Consider the following 17,664-nt stretch of genomic DNA (forward strand, 5'->3'; position numbering starts at 1 on the left):
TCCCCAGGGGTTGTCTGATTACAGGATCCCGAGTGCATCACAATACAGAATGCACCTTTACAAGCATCTGTGTAATGTGCCCCCTCCCCTTCCACCCCCCCCCGCCCCAGTGTGACTGGAAGATATTTGCTGTGGATGTAATGTTTGCTCGGGACATATGGCGCAAGCGACAGAATTGGCAACTGGGGCTCCTTTGGGCTGTCTGCTGGTCGATCCATTACGTGAGACGTCAGTTTTATTCATTGTCCCAGCAGCTTCTGGAGGCTGTTGATGTGGGAGCCGATCGAGCTTGTCTCTGTTTTCTCTCTCTCTCTCCCCTGGCTGCCAGTTGGCTGAGATTTTCGTGTCGGTGTTTGATGTGGATGTTGTGTGGAAGCGCACGGTGCGCGCAGTGCTGCTGCTATTGCTGCTGCTGCTCTTTGGAGATGCCCAGGAGTCCCCTTCGCCTCTCCTTCCGCTAATCCAAAAAAAGTCACAAGCAGCAAGAAAGAAAAGGCAAGACCCCCCACCCATCCACCCCTCCCTCCCTCCCTCCCCCACTCCAATTCCGTGAGAGGCACATCTCCCACTAGAGCCTGGAGGGATCGGCTGCTGACTCGGTGAGCTCTTCTCGGGGATCAGAGACTTGTTTGCACGGGGATGGGTGCTAACCAGTCCAGCTCAGAATCATTCCCCTGCCTCTGGTCCGTGCAGCCACATCCACTCTCTTTGTGTGGGGGAAGTAACGGGTGCTTCTGATCACACCTATTCCGAATATGAATTCAAGCAAGACGTGTTTGTGAAGCTGGGCACCTCGGTCAAATACCAGGGGCTGCGTTTCACCGCCAGGAATAAATCGAAGGAAGAGGTCCGATCAAGTTGTCGATCGGGTTGTTGCTTATCAGTCAACCAGCACCGAGTCCGGTGTTCCACATTTGTAACCTTGGGAAGCGAGATTTGAGGCTCTGTTAACTGGGATGGGATTGCAGCGCTCCAGAGGACTCAAGATCTAACACCGGCTGGCGTTTGTTCTGTACCTTAAAAGTCTCTATGAAATGGAAAATCGCGGGATCGCCAATATTCTCTATTACTTGATGCTAAACGCACCACTTTTGCTGTGTGTTAAGGGTGAGTGCTGTTTTGTAACTGATGCGGGCATCTTCTCATTGTACAGCTCGGTGAGTATCAGTAGCTTTGGCCAGGCTGAGGACACGGGAACCACAGTCAAATAGCCAAAGGAAACCAAGTGGACGCAGCATCTGACTCAGTGATACAAATGACTGGCAAGTGTTGAGTGGGTATTTTGCGGAATTATTAATTTCAATCTCGCTGCGCTGGGAGATGGTAATTCTGGCGAGAGCCTCAAAACACGTCGCCACTCAACATTCTCTAGTTGTAAGAGTTGCGGCATGTCCTGTTTGTAACTGCTCCAGACCAACTGAGTGGGATCTTTCTGACTGATATTTCTAACCGCTGGGCTGTTTAGACGATGCATCATTCATTTGATAAAGATTTGACTTGCACTCAAAGTTGCATTTGTGTGTGGGGGTGGCGGGGGGTGGAATTGAGCGATTTTGGGCGGGTGTTTTTCATTCGTAATGATATAATATTGTGATTGTTTTTAAGTGCCGGTAGTTCATCTTTCTAAAATAATGGACGCGCGGCGTTTAACTATCAGTTAGCGTTTCATATCTGTAGGAAAAGTCAATTTATCACTTACAAAGGAACAGAAATAATAAGAGTAACTTAAACGATTTCGGCTTTCCACCAAATCTGGACGCTTCGCTGAATTGAGGGGAATGTACTCTCGAAAGACTTATTTTGTCTGTTAATTATGCCTTATAATGTTCCCTTTTTCTGTCAGCAACATTTCTTGAAGTCCCCCAGGATGTGACTGCTAAAGAAGGCGATGACATTGAGATGTCGTGTGCGTTTCGAGCCAGCGGGACCACCTCGTATTCCCTGGAGATCCAGTGGTGGTACCTGAAGGAAGCTGGCAAGGAGCTGGCACACGAGATGACCCTCGGCGCCCAAGGAAACAGGGCCAAGGTAAGGAGGCAAAAAAAAAAGGCTGGAGGAGGGGAACTCGGAGCGAGGAGCCTCCAAGACATTGAGGGAGCGCTTGGCGCAAAAGCGGTAGCCCAAAGAAATCCTGTGCCCATGGCGAGGCATCCCGGTAATGGTGGGGGAAAATGAGAACTGAAATAAGGTCCTTCGCAGGGAGACAAGGAAAAGCCAGCGCCACATCTCACAAGACTGAGAGAGTAAGGATTCCGGAAGCTTATGGTAGAGGTATTTCTTTGAGAAAATGTAAATTTCAGATCAAGAGGAACAGAGAAGTCCAACGACTGCTGACAGAAATACACGAAACGCTACAATTGCAGTTCCTATAGAAGCCCATTGTGGGACAAGGTTTGGGCATCCGAGGCTATGCCTGAAAGACAATAAACCCGAGTAGAGTAAATGCTATAGTAAAAAGCCCGAAGTCATGTAAATGCTCATAACTGATAGGGTCAAGTTTAGGGTTTCTTGTAGGAAATCGAGATAAATGGGCATTTTCTTGGTTTAATCAATAATTGGGCAACATTACCCGTGATAGGATTTCAAACTCAGTGCAGGCTCAAATTCGGGGTTACAATCGGCTTAAAAAGAAACGAGGACTGGCAGCTTAATGCGTATTCCTGAGGAAGTCATATGGAGGAGAAAGCCAAGAAGGCGTAGCCTGCAAAACAGAGGTCAAAACCTCGGCTACACTCAGGGCAATCCCTTGGGATAAACTGAGGGAATCAAGGAAAAGGTTTAGCTAGGCTTGTCACCGCCCGAGATGGAAGGTGCGGGGAGAGCTGAAGAGCATCAGGGTAACCCCGATGATTGCCAACGCTACAGTGGGATAGTATCTGAATGGAAATCTTGGCTTTGATTCCAGCCCCAATCCTATTGGGCGAAGCCATCCTGAAGGTGTCTTGAGGACAAACGAGCGTCCATGTAGGAGTGCCCCACACAAGATGGCAGGAGCAAAATAAGTATAGACTGGGGAATCGAGTCTCCCGTCCCATTTCTTTTTTGGTCCAAATGTATCACCTTGGAACAAAGAGACAGGGACCAAGTTTGGGGGTAGTTCAGGGACAGAGATGTTCCAGTGAGAGGCACGGCTTCCTGTAGCATGGCAGCTTCAGTTTGACCTCTTTCAGTTATTCCTCTCGGTGGGAAATCTGCCACATGTACAAGTATCAGGCTCCTACAGAGCTGTATTAATCATCCACAAACCGAGAACATAGTGTACGGTAACGTTCCCTGTGACACTGTAGTACATCAATTATACATTTCTAATTGTACCAAAACATTGTTACATGTAGTGCAATTGATGGCGTCAGTTGATCATTTGAAAACAGATTAACAATCTCTCCAATGTGCTGGCAGTCAGGTGTGTTAATTGCATTATAAGTGCTGACGTTACACCAATCGCACTCCAGATGTGGTAAAAACATAGGCTAGAACCGGAGCACTAGTTAAATGCATAATTTATCACCCAGAGCAATCCACACCATAAAAATCCAAGATCAAAAAATGACACTCCACTCGTGTTTCTGATAACCTTTTCCTTGTGCTTCTATCTGTCAGGACGATTTGACTTTCAGCTTTGGCTTCTTTGCCTGGGGAATTTGATCCAATGTCTTTACTTTTTCTAGGTACCAGTAAATAAGGATGCCACCAAAATAAGCGTAAGTGCTATTTTCCACTACGTGTTATTAATAAACAAGACCGTATTAATAATCCTTTGAACATGGAGCAAGAATTGCCCTAAAAATAACGCGGAGGCGAAGGAGCCACACTGGAGAGGCTCACCCGCCGCCCTGCGCTTTCTTCGAATGGTAATCCGTACAATGGATTTGTGTACTTAGAGAATTCCTCTATACATTCCGCCGGAGAGCAGTATGCCGAAACAGAGAGAAAGCTTTTATCCTATTATCCTTTTATCCCATTTCAAATTCTTCGGCCACAATTTTTACCATTTCCCTTAATTAGTTAGACGTTTGGCATAATTAAACCCAGTCATGACTTCCTCATTATTTTGCACTATTATTAAAACTATTCCATCTAATTTTTAACGAAAAATCACATCCATATTTATTTTTTTATGTTTCAATTCTAGTTATTAATAGTGTTGACACTACAGCTTGGATGTGTTAATTTATTTTTATTTTTTGATCTTGCCTCCTATTCTTCTTGAAGACTGCTATATAGTTTATAGTTTGTTCCAATTCTTTTTTTTTTCCCCTGTTGGTGAGACTGATGTTATTCTCTTGTGTTTGGAGCCCTGTGTTCTGATACGGCCCTTTCTGTGTGTCTGCAGACTGTCCGGGTGATGGGCAATGACATTTCCCATAAGCTGCGGCTCTCTGGCGTTAAGAAGGAGGATGAGGGTGTCTATGAATGCCGAGTCACCGACTTTATCGACGACGAAACTCAGGAACACAAAGCCCAGGCCACTTTACGGGTCACAGCCCGCTACAGCCCGGAGATGCAAGCGGCCGAAGCTGTCTCCCACATTCAGAGTAACGAACCCCGCAGGAGCAGCGTGCGCTCCACCCCAGTGCCCGGCTCAGACAGGCGGCGAGGGGCAGAAGTAGGCTCTGGCAGCGAGGCAGTTCCCTCATCCACCCCCGCCTCTGTCTCCCCGCCCCCGGGCAACGCAGCCATTATCGGGCAGCATACCTCCGGTAAGTGGAGTTACATTGCCACCATGTGGGGAGTCAGTGGGATGTACAGTGCTGAAGTATGTGCAAATCAAATCCATTTAGACGATAGCAAAACGCTACGGATGCTGGAGATCTGAAATAAAAATAGAAAATGTAATGCTCAGCGGGTCAGGCAGCATCACTGGAAAAAGAAACAGAGTTAACATCCTAGGTCGATGACCTTTCGTCAGAATCAATTTATACCCGGGTGAAAATGCTACCATTGAGCCAAGGCTGACACCTAATCACTAGTTTGTAAGTTTGCCATTGATTAATTTGCATTTAAAATATGAAAATATGATTTCTACCAATAATTGCACAGTTTGTAGTTCTGTATTTCTCTATAATGTCAAGCACTGGACATTTGGAAATTTGCAGAAATAGATGTGTAACATTGTTATTGTATATATTTGTTAAAAAAAAATCTGCTTGTATTGAAAATCTTCCAGGTACCGAGACTGGTAGTTTACCTCCCCCAAAGGGGAGGAATGAACCAGATGGGTTTTTACAGCAATCTTGTAGCTATTATTTTTGGTACAAGCTTGTTATTCCAGATTTAATTCAATTTAAATCACACAGTTGCTGCAGTGGGATTTGAACTCATAGCCACTGGCTTATTATCCCAGACAGCCACTCCAGTGATATAGCCACTAGGCTACCATACACCTTAAGGTAGAACATTTTTATAGGCATACAATTTGCATGCAATTATCAAGGAGGCAGAGCAGCAGCACAGGTTGGAGCTAAGGAGAGACAGGCACCGTATCAGGAAGATGCAGAACACCAGGTATTCCTGAAACAAAAACAAAAATTGCTGGAAAAAATCAGCAGGTCTGACAGCATCTGCGGAGAGGAAGACAGTTAACGTTTCGAGTCCGTATGACTCTTCATCAGAACTCCTTCCTCCCACCTTCCCCACAGCAACCACCCCCACCACCCCTCACCCCCACCGCCTATAGAATATATAGGCAGTAAATGTCTTTTGAGAGCCTTTCTGGTGAGCTGTGCATTTCAGCAAAGGAGCAACAGAGCAACTTTTTCTGCTGCAGTAAGTCCTCAAGCCATGCTTAATTGCCTGCCTTGAATTCTCAGTGGTTATGAAGGTAACTATCAATTTCTATGGCACAGGATCACTGCAGGCAGCCAAAGAGGATTTACATGACATCAGCCAGCGTGCATTACAAGCAAGCATTGATCAGGTCACTGACACCCTGTACAGGAGAGCAGACCAATGCATCACCTTTGGCAATATAGCAAAACAGCAGTGAGAGAGATTTACCAGTTCTGTGGGTTACTGGGCTCTTCAAAACATAGGATCTAATCAATGTCATCCACTTTGCTTTGAGGGTGTTTACAGAATACCAAATCAACTATATCAAGAGGAAGAGCTTCCACTACCTCAATGTACAAACCAAATTCAACAACAGTCGGAATATCTTGAATATCAATGCTTGATATGCAGGAAGTTAGCCCGATACCTTTCTCCTTCAGCCCTATCAGGCTCTTTAGGGAAAATAATCAAACCAGTTGATAGCTTCTGGATAACAGTATCTGTCACCTGCTCTCGTGGCTAACGGGCCCAGAAAAAGCATCATCGGTGGAGTGCTACAACAAGACATATTGAGAGGACCATTGGCATATTAAAAGCTTGATTTCTGCTGCCTGAACAGGTCATGAGGCATACTGCAACAAGGTCTAGATCAGGCATCAAAAATGATTGTATCATGAAGTGCCATTCACAGTTTTGCATTCTAAGAAGAGGTGGACTTTGATACGTGTGATACGGAAACCCTTGCTCATTTGGAACCAGAACAGCATGGATCAGAGAAGATCAAGGTGGGCAACACTCGGATGAATCCTCAGTGACCACGGCAATGTTAATGGGAAAACAGATTGTCTTTGAAGCTTTCTAAGTAACACAGTCCACCTTTGACACAACAGCCTGATCTCCTGCTCCCATAAGTACAGAAAAGGACATTCTCTCAATCCATTACCCATCGCACCATATGACAGCACCTCAGCCCTCCTTGCCCTTACCGTGTTAATGATAATCATCAGTGTGTGTAAGTCAGAACTAAATGTATGCATCCTTTCCTGTGTGACTAACCTTTATGAATGTCAATGCACCATCTCGGCGTTTGGTCTATTTTATAATACTAATTGAAAATGCACACAATTACACAAACCTTTCCTAACACTGTGCTTCCTCTGAGTTTCTACTAGAGTTTTTCTTCTATTCTAGGGCCCCTGTAACTGCCACCTCAACACCAGGATCATGCTCCTCATTGTGTGCACACAACTGAGTTGGCCCTTGTCTTGTGTTATTTTCCACTGCGGAGCTTGGTGTCACCTCTTGCATTCCACCAGTGTAGTTCTATGAGGAAGATGGCTTAGAGGTTTGGCAGTATCCTGTAACTGTGACTCAGGTGACTTGATCCTCATCATTTTTTTCATCATCTTCATCTTCCTATGCCACCTGTTGCAGTGGTGAATCTACAGGAAAGAAAAGTGGAAGTAAAGAATGGCTGTGCATTACTCTTCTGGGATTAAGGGGTGGAAAGTTGTAGCTATGTGGAACGCCAGAGCGATATTGTATATGTTCAGTTCATAACATGGCACATGGCACTTCCAAAATGCTGTCAATTTTGCCCATCGTCCACAGTAAGAGATGAATGTTCATCACAAGTTCTTAAACCTTTTCCTCTAAGGGGGTGCTCTGCCTATGGCAAGCATTATTTCCTAACTGGTCCTGCAAGATTTTGGAGTAAATGAGGGTAAGGCTCAGCAGTTGAGGAATCTCCGATCAGGTGAGGTGGCATAAGGAATGTGGGGATATGAGGCTGATAGAGTGATGATAGTACAGTTATGTTAGAGCATCCTTGACCAAGGAGCATTGTAAAGGGTTAGCTGTACATGTGTTGCTTTAAGGTGGTAAAGTGTGCTGATGCCCAGGTAGGGCAATGAAGGAAAGGTAGTACTTGATGTGTTACTTTGCCTGCCCTGCTGAGGACATAGAACTTTTTAGGGCACTGTTCTGCAGTCTTGGAGGTGAAAGAGTTGGCATTTATTGTCAGTGCCATCTCTTTCTAGATGGCATAAATTATACCTCTGGATTACTTGGTGGCACCCACATCCAGGGCCCGCTCCTTTTGCCTTCGATCCCCTGTCAGAGGGATTGGATGCTCAAATGAAATTCTATGTTCTTCTCTGGCTTGGTGTTACAATCAGCTGCTGTTTTGGTCCAGTTGTTGATGTTGTCATACTTCTTGCAATGTTTGATAAAAATATTGATAAGACAGGTGGTGAAATCATGTGGAAGCAAAGCACTTATCCAGTTGTCCCTCAGTCTGGTACTGAAGTGTGCACATTGTGCTGTGTTTTAAAAGAGCACACAAGTTCCTGTGCAGTTCATTTGGGAGGTGAGACAGTGCAAGGCTTCCCCATAGTTGTGATTTATACCAAATTATTTTAATTATTTGACTTGTTATTTTATCTATGTGGATATTACTTACATAACAGTTGGTCAAATGTGCCACAAAGCACTCATAAAGTTGATCATTTACTCACAAAATATAATTAAATTCAAGATAAATATATACAAATCTATGGCACTACTTGCAGCCTATCAACTAGTGAAAATATATTATTAATTATTATTGCTAAATAATGGAATAAAGGTAGATTATTCAAAAGTAAGAGCTGAGGACTGATTATTACATTTGTGAGAGATGTAAATAAACTGCCTTTGAAAAATTGCTATGCTATTCAATATGGGGTCATCACAGCTGAGCCCAGTCCCTTTCTCACCTGATGTCCAGAATTGCTTTTGTCTGGAAAGTGTTGCTCGATATTGATCCTTGCTGATGTTTCCTCCTTCCTAGCTGAGAAGTCTATGGCCAATTGTGACAGCTGTACACTGGCTGAGATCGGTAGAGGCATAAAACCAAATTTGGGATGTTCCTGAGCTTTTTGACTCGGTGCCACATTGGCCATATATCTACCAACTGAATCCACCAGGGAAGTTAGTGATGTGTTTACTCGTCAGAATAAACTCTTATCCACACATTTTCCTGACAGCTAGTCACTAGAACTTTGATACAGAAGGCGTTTTTCTAAACATTATTAAAAACCCTGCTGAAAATTGAAGTGCTTTACATTTGAGTATTGCTGAAAAAATAAACATTTTTTGTCGAAGCTTTTCATCTTGCACTCATCAGGACAATTCACAAGAAAATATCAATGTCAGGGAAACAATGTATTTATACTGTATAAGAAGAGAGTGCTGATTGGTTGGCAAGTGGACTCTGATTTGTAGAGATATTGCCATAAAGAATGCACCAGTTGATGATTACTGACAATTAACTGCCAAGATTGTTTGAGATTTTAAACCAGGCAGCTTGACTCTGATTGGCTAAGACATTGCCCTTGGGAATGAACTAGCAAATGGCTGTCACTTATTTTGTTTAGCTGAAACAAGCGCAATGAGTGTACATGTCCTTTCTGTCTGCAAAGAACAAGGTCCTGTGTATTAATATATGTAGCTTCCAGTACACGTAAATGCACCACACTGTGAGCCCTACTAACAATCTTAAATTAATTGTCAGCATAATTCTTAGCACACTGCGGACTATTTAGCAAATGTTGTACAATCATGGAATCCTATCTGATGTTAGACACTGTGTTTTGTATACAAATACACAGGGCCCTGTTCTTCGCAGACAGAAAGAACATGTACACACATTGTGCCTGTTTCAGCTAAACAAAATAAGTGACAGCCAGTGAATGCGGGTGCATTCCCCAGGGCAATGTCTTGACCAATCAGAATCAAGCTGTCTGGTTTAAATTTCAAACAATGCTTGGTAGTTAATTGTCAGTCACTATCAACTAGTGCATTCTCCATGGCAGCACCTCTACCAATCATAGTCCACTTGCCAACTAATCAGCACTCTCTTCTCATACAGTATAAATATGTTGTTTCCCCTGACATTGGTATTTTCTTGTGAATTGTCTTGATGAGTGCAATATGAAAAGCTTTGACAAAAAATGTCTCCTTTTTCAGCAATACTCAAGTTCTGTACCATCAAACGACTATTTGCTTCACATTTAATCTTGTTTAGTTTGTATCTTGCCATTGTCTATGACCTGGGTTCTTCTAGTTCAGTGGTTCTTAAAGTGTGGTCCACAAGGATCTATTCACTGATGCACAACGTCTTGGCCTATAAGCCATAAGACAGAACAGACCAGAATCCTTATCACCACCACTCGTATGACGTCACAGAACCAGATTGGCTCCTGCATGCATCATTATAAGCACGAGTAACAATGGTGTAGTTTTATTGACAAGATTTATGTTGCTGTTACAACATACAACTGTGGCATCAGAGTTTCAACACTTGTGGATTTGAAAACAAGGAAGTGGAAATGGATGAATGTGGAGCCTGACATGAGACTGAAGCTCTTCAACTTGGAATCAGACATCACTCTTTGGTGTATTATCAAAGGCAACACCATCCTTCCCATTAGTTCTGATGAGTTTTTTGTGGTGACAAATGAAAGCGGGTGGGGCAGGACCAGTAAGAAGTCAGCAGGATCTTCTGCTTAATTTATGTGGTCCAGGGAAGAAAAAAAGTTTGAGACCCACTGTTCCAACCGATACCCTAATCTTGGCAGCAGAACCGCAGAGCTATATTTTTGCGAATCTACAATTCTACTTTCAGGCTAAGGAAGTTGGTTTAGCAATGTAAATATTGCAATTATGTCATCCAAACTAAACAAGCACAAATGCAGTAACACCTTCAGATAAATGGAATAAAAACCTTGGTATGGAGACAATATTCGGTCTAATCCTTACAAGGCTGAGATCGCTCCTTAGTAACTTGGATGCTGAAGTTAACTATTTTCACTGGAAATTATGTAGTGATTGTTTTATGTGACTGATTTTGTAAAAAAATGATTCAGTTGATTCGTACACTGGTCTTTCTCCTCAACTCTGGATTTGAACCCAGCCCAAGCTGCTGGCATGTTAGTCTTCTTTCTCTGTTAACTATATGAGTTTTTGAAGTCAATAGGCCCACACCACAAAGCTGCCCATCATCCGGCACTTATTAGCATTAATTTGGCAATCATACTCAAAAAAGCCACAATGACGATTGGTGTGAGAAATTGAAATGTGGTACAGTATGGTTTTTGTTCTGATGAGGGTGAAGGAAAAATAGTTGCGCTAATGTAACTGGAGCTTTGCTCTGTGTCTGACAATATTCTTCTACCTGACCTCTGTGTGCTTGATACTAAATTGCTTATATGAAAAGTATAACAAAATTCATTAAAGCCCCTCCTCTCCCCCATTCGATCCCAATCTGGCAGTCATTACCTTTATAAAAGCAGAACTCGGCAATAAGATTAGGAAGGAGCATTTGGATTTTTCAATATTGCTGTAAGCAAAATGGATGGTATTGAATATGGAAATCTCAAGAGGAAGAGGAGCAGGAACAATGCAGGTATGAGACAGACTGAGAACACAACGGCTGCTTAAACATTGTCATGCATTTGCTTTTCATACAGGTGGGAAACCAACGCAGACACTAACTTCAGGTAAGGTGAATCATACAAGGCTGTTTGACTTCTTCGAAAATAACAGTCTCTGAGTTTAAACCTTTACATTTATCACAGCTAAAGTCATTATATGCTTTTCATTTATTTCTCTGTTATGTATTTGTGTAGCCAAAAGTTACTGCCCAAACCCTACATTTTCAATAAAGCAAATTTAGTCCTTTGGGATATCTGTATGTTATAGAAGCCTATTAATTTTCAGTCTTTAAAAATTTTTTTTACATTTAAAATATTGTATTCATCTCGACTGAGGTAATTTTCTTTGTTTTCTCAACTTGGTTTGCTTTTTAATCTCTCTTCCACTGTCTCCCCATTGCTACACTTTCACCTGCAGGAAAGTACGCAAATTCTAGATCAGAATATCCCTCATAGCTGTATCTCTTCCACATAAGATTATGCAGCGCTTGCCATCTCATGATCCAACTGAGAGCTGTCAAAATTGTAAAAAAGGAATTGCTCAATCAAGTCAAGCAAGTTAAGAACATTAAATCGCAGTACTGATTCATACAGATGATGCTCAAAGTTAGGAATCCAATATTCTTCCTTTCAATCCTTAGGGCCATGGATTTGCAGTAATTGAATGTCAAATTCTGCTTTGTTTATATTGGGATTCCTGGATTTTTTTTTACTGCTGTTTAGTGATTTTCTCAATGTGCAATTCCATTCATTTTTATGAAAATCCGTGGTGCTGCCTATAATAATGAAAAGGTTGCTATTTTTTATAATTGAGGCCATTAGTTTACGATAAATAAGACACAAACCATTTTATTATTTTTGATTTCAGGATTGTTATTAGTGTTTTTGAAATTACATTCCACGGCTCCATCCGTTTCTCCACAAAAGCAAAATAAAAGACTTGAAAGAATTACATTTATGTGGTTCCTTTCACCACTTCAGAACAGCCCAACGTGCTTTACAATTAACAAAGTACTTTTGATTTGTAGTCACTGTTGTAATGGAAAAATATCAACAACTTTGGTCATAATGAACTGTGAAACAAATCTTTATATTTTGAGGCTGATCCAACACCTCAAAGTGAATGAATTTACAGTGAGTTATGGCCTGCCTCATGAATGGGCATAAAATGTTCTTTCAGTGCTGTCTATGACATTCTCTTTCTGACACTTCTTTGGACATAAATGGGGGTAAATTTTCATCCATCATTTCTGCCACAGAGGTTTCCACTTTGAGAAAAGATGAGAATTTACCTCTTAAATTCTATATTCTCTCTGGGAGCGATCTAACACATTTGCTATCAATGCCTAACAACTGCTACACTGTGGTCAATGCTGGACCCTTTGCAGAAGTGGTATCTGCTGGTTAGATGGGAGGTGGAATTTTTATTAACAGGAGAATAGATACTGCTGAATTGGACCTGGGTAGAAGAGTTTGTGAATTCAGAAAAAGTGTGAGGTGTTACATTTTGGTATGAAGAGTGGAGAGAGATAGTATACACTAAATGGCAAAATGTTGAAGGAACTGCAAGAAGGCAGAGGCTTGGGAGTGTTAACATTTGAAGGTGGCAGGAAAAATTAACAGAGCAGTTAATAAAACACATGGGATGGCAGGCTTTTTAAATAGAGGAATAGTATACAAAAGCCAGGAAGTTATGCTAAACCTATATAAATCAATATAAAAATAACTCAGCCCCACCTGGAGTATTATGTCCATTTTTGGGTTACACACCTTAGGAAGGACTTGAAAGCTTTGGAGAGGATACAGGAGATATTTATTAGAACGGTGCCAGAAATGATGGATTATATTAGAAAGACTGGAGAAGCTGGAGTTGTTCTCCTTAGAGCAGAGAAGGTTGAGAGGAGATTTGAAAGAGGTGTTTAAAATCATGAAGGGTTTAGATAGAATGAAGAGCAACTGTTTCCAAAGGCTAAACCGTTGATAACCGGGGGTACAAATTTAAGTAATTAGTAAAGAACCAGAGGTGACATGAGGAAGAACGTTTTTAAGCAACAAATGATGGGGATTTGTAATGCACTGGCTGATAGGGTGGTGGATACAGATTCAAGAATCACCTTCAAAACAGGAATTGGATAAATATGTGAAGCAGAAAAAAATTGCACGGATATGGGCAAAGAGCGGGGGAGTCGGACTTACTAGATTGCTCTTTGACAAAGGAATTGCAGTTCCATGGGCCAAATAGCCTCCATCTGTGCAATACTATTCCATGATTAAAAACATAGACCATGATTTTTAGGATGGCACCGTTTCCCTTCTGGCATCCAAAGAGTGGGTGAAGAATACATCCCCGCCAATGCTGGCAACCCTGCAGCCACTTAATGCTCCAACGAGTATTATTGACTGGAGATGGGACTTTGCCCCTCAGTCAGGAGGAAGTCCCGCCTCAGAGAGCTGCCGGCCAATTTGATGGCTGGCAGCTCTCTAGTCTCAGCAGCTCCAGAATCTGTAGTGGACAGGGCTGGCACTGCAAGCAGTCCCCAGAGTCTAAGTCCTGAGGGTCTAGGACCGGGTAAGTGTGGGGGGGTTCTCAGGATAGGGAAGGGAAATTGAGGCCCAGGGGGATGGGGGTGATAGTGGGGAAGCCAGGGAGGGAGGGAGCACCTGCAGGGCAAAGGCTTATAGGAGGCACCCGAAGTTGAAAGGAGGCTGTTGATGGAGCTGCCACAACCCCAATCCCCCACCCGATGCCTGAACCAGATCACTTTCTGGGCTTTCCCCCTGCTCCTGCTCTCCTGCCAGCCTGAAGATTGAGGCCAGGTGGGACACAGCTCTTAGGCGGTCATTAATTGGATCGGCCACTTAAGGACCTTAACTGGGGAAAGAACTGATGGGTCAACCTAGGCCTCACCCATCTCACCATAAAATTGCAGAGAGGTTGGGGTGGGTGGGAGTTCAGTGGGAAGGCCATATGAGGAATTTTATGGGCCCCTCACCTGCAAACTTCCTGGTGGGAGAACGTAAAATTCTGCCCATAATAAAGGAGCATAAAAATAGGAGCAGAAGTAAGCTATACATATACAAGCCACAAGACTGCCATTCCATAAGATTATGGCTGGTCTAATATTGCCCTTAACTCCACTTTCTTACCTGTTTCTCATAACCCTTGACTCCTCTAATGTTCAAAGATCTGCCTATCTTAGCCTTGAATATATTCAATGAATCTAGGAAATTTTGGAAAATTAACATCAGCACATCTACTACCTCATTAGACGCCTCTTTTAAGACCTAGGATGAAGTCCATCTGGACCCAGACCTTATCAGCCCGTAGCTCCATCAGTTTGCTCAGTAATGCTTCCCTAGTGACTGTAATTTCACCAAGTTCCTCTCTCCCCTCCACCTCCTGATTTACAGCTATTACTGGAATGTTTTTTGTATCCTCTATAGTGAAGGCAGAAGCAAAATATTTGTTCATTTCATCCACCATTCCATTATCAACTACTATTAACTCCCCATCCTCACTGTCTAGAGGATCAACACTCATTTTACGTACACTTTTCCTGTTTAAATACCTGTAGAAACTCATGCTATCTGTTTTTACAATTCTAGCTTGCTTCCTCTCATGCTCTAATTTCTTTCTCCTCATTAACCTTTTCATTGTTCTCTGCTGTTCTTTATATTCTGACCAATCACCTGATCTGTCACTCACCTTTGCACAGTTATATGCTTTTTCGTTAAGTTTGATGCTTTCCCTAATTTCTTTAGTTAACCATGGAGGGTGGGTCCTCCCTTTAGAATTTTTCTTTATAGTAGGAATATACTTATTCTAAGTATTCTAAAATATCCCCTTAAATGCCTGCCATTGTTTCTCTACTGATCTATCCCCTAGCTTAGTATCCCAGTTCACTTCAGCTAGCTCAGCTTTCATGCCCACATAGTTGCCCTTATTTAAGTTTAAAATACTAGTCTTGGACCCACTCTTCTCCCCTTCAAACTAGATGTAAAATTTAATAATATTGTGGTTGTTGCTTCGTAGGGGTGCCTTTATTCTGGGGTCATTAATTAATCCTGTCACATTACACAATACCAAGTCATACATAACCTGTTCTATGGTTGGTTCCAGAATGTGCTGCTCTAAGAAACTATCTCGGAAGCATTCTATGAACTCCACACCCAGGCCACTACTGCCAATCTGATTTTTCTAGTTTATATGTAGATTAAAATCAACCATGATTATCGCTGTCCCTTTATCACAAGCACGCAATATTTCTTCTTGTATACTTTGTCCTAAATTGCAATTGCTGTTAGGGGGCTTGTAGACCACTCCCACTAGTGACTTCTTTCCCCTACTGTTCCTCATCTTCACCCAAACAGATTCTATATCCTGATCCCCTGAACCAAGGTCATTTCAATATTCAGGACCCAACCCTTGCCTGTCACCTTGAAGCCAGGTCCCCATAGTGGCTATCAGATCATATTTATTTACTTCAATGTGCGCTATCAATTTGTTTATTTTGCAATGAATGCTATGGGCATTCAGGTACAGAGTCTTTAGTTTAGTCTTTTTGTTATCTTTGTAACATCTAGTTTTGACTCTTTGTGCTTTCTTAGGTTTCTTCTCTCTGTCCCTGCCATTCTCTGACCCTCATTTCCCATATTACTATTTTACTCTTTTACCTTGTCTCTACTCTTTGATGTACCACATCTTTCCACATTTGATCTCTTGCCTCACTATTTAGTTTAAAACCCTCTCTACTTTCCTAGTTATGCGCTTCACAAGAACACTGGTCCCAGCCAGGTTCAGGTGTAGACCGCCCCAACAATACTGCCCCCTCTTTCACCGGTACTGCTGCCAATGCCCCAGAACCCACTACTCCCACACCAATCTTTGAGCCATGTATTCATTTCTCTAATTTTATGTACCCTATGCCAATTTGCACCGGTCCCAGTTAATAATGCAGAGGTTATAACCTTTGTGGTTCTGCTTTTCGATTTAGTGCTTAGCCCCTCATATTGTCTACACAGAACCTCTTTCCTAGTTCTACCTAAGTCATTGGTACCTACATGGACCACGACAACTGGATCCTCCTCCTCCCACTGCAAGTTCCTCTCCAGCCCTGAGCAGAGTAACTAGGGATGGGCAATAAATGCTGGCCAAGCCAGTGAAGCCCCCATCCTGTGAATGAATAATAAAAGATGTCCAAACCCTGGCACCGGGTAGGCAACACAGCCATCTGGAGTCTCGCTCTTTGCTACAGAGAACAGTGTCAATCCCCCTCACTATACTGTCCCTACTAACACTATGTTCCTTTTTGTCCCCTCCACTTGAATGGCTTCCTGTACCACGGTGCCATAGTCAGTTTGCTCATCCACCCTGCAGCCCCCACTCTCATCCAAACAAGCTGAGAGAATCTGAAACCTGTTGGACAATGGCAGAGGCTCTTACTCCTGCACTCCTGGCCTCTGGGTCCCCTTACCTGCCTCACTCACAGTCACAACCTCCTGTCCCTGACCACTGACCAAATCAGAAGATCCTATCCTAAGAGGTGTGGCTGCCTCCTGGAACAAAGCATCGACATAACATTCCCCCTCCCTGATGTGCCACAGAGTCTGCAGCTCAGCCTCCAGCTCAATGACTCTGAGCTGAAGTCCATCAAGCCGCAAACACTTACTACAGATGTGTTGCCCTGGAGCACAATGTTATCTAGGAGCCCCTATATGCTGCAGCCTTGACACATCACCTGTCCTGCCATCCTTAATGTATTTTAAACAATTACTTAATTATATTAATCACTTATTTATCCTGATTTTTTAAATATATTTTATTAACTTTACCATAAATTTGTGTACTATTTTAAACCTTAGGGATAGAATAAAACTTACCCACTTACCAGATACTCATCTGTACAAGAGCAAGAGTCAATTCCTACAGGGTGAGAAAGATAGAAAAAGAAAACAAACATCTCCTTCTCCCCCTTCACTGAACTCCCCCACTCACCAAACTCCAAGGGCAGAATTTTACGCCTTGCGGGCAGGCACGCACCTGACCCGATCAGGCGTAAAATAGTGCAAAAAGACATCAAATGAGCGTCTCAATGACATACTGCATGCGCAAAATCTTCAGGTCAGTTGGTGCACATGGGTGTTGGAGCTGCGCCTGCCATCAATCAAAAAGCCACTTAAGGCCATTAAAAACCCAATTGATCCAGATTTTACATTGCCTATGCAATTTTGCACTTGCCGCATGGGCAAAACAGGTAGGCAGCAGCCCACATTTTGCAAAACCTCAACCAAGGGTGGGATGAAAAGGGATGAGAAGTAGCATTGCCATTGTGAGTAGTGAGGAGTTTAGGAGATAGTTTGCTGCTGGTTGCTTATTTGAACTTGACAGTTTCATCTCTGTTCTGGGCTTCATTCTTAACAT

General features: G+C 42.8%; 1 protein-coding gene across 2 annotated transcripts in view; it reads left to right on the forward strand.

The window, feature by feature from the left end:
- Positions 1 to 244: 244 nt before the first annotated feature.
- Positions 245 to 17,664, forward strand: part of vstm2b (V-set and transmembrane domain containing 2B) — a 57,433-nt gene continuing 40,013 nt past the window's right edge. Inside the window, exons 1-5 of one of the 2 annotated variants that reach the window (XM_078542973.1) lie at positions 245 to 1,107; positions 1,844 to 2,028; positions 3,669 to 3,701; positions 4,334 to 4,700; positions 11,280 to 11,309. In XM_078542973.1, coding sequence (XP_078399099.1) covers positions 1,035 to 1,107; positions 1,844 to 2,028; positions 3,669 to 3,701; positions 4,334 to 4,700; positions 11,280 to 11,309 — 688 coding nt within the window. In that variant the 5' untranslated portion in view covers positions 245 to 1,034. The remainder of the gene's footprint in view (positions 1,108 to 1,843; positions 2,029 to 3,668; positions 3,702 to 4,333; positions 4,701 to 11,279; positions 11,310 to 17,664) is intronic. The other variant, XM_078542974.1, reaches the window with a different exon arrangement.

This window comes from Cetorhinus maximus, chromosome 6 (genome assembly GCF_964194155.1).
Source record: "Cetorhinus maximus chromosome 6, sCetMax3.hap1.1, whole genome shotgun sequence".
NCBI classification, from domain to species: Eukaryota; Metazoa; Chordata; class Chondrichthyes; order Lamniformes; family Cetorhinidae; genus Cetorhinus; species Cetorhinus maximus.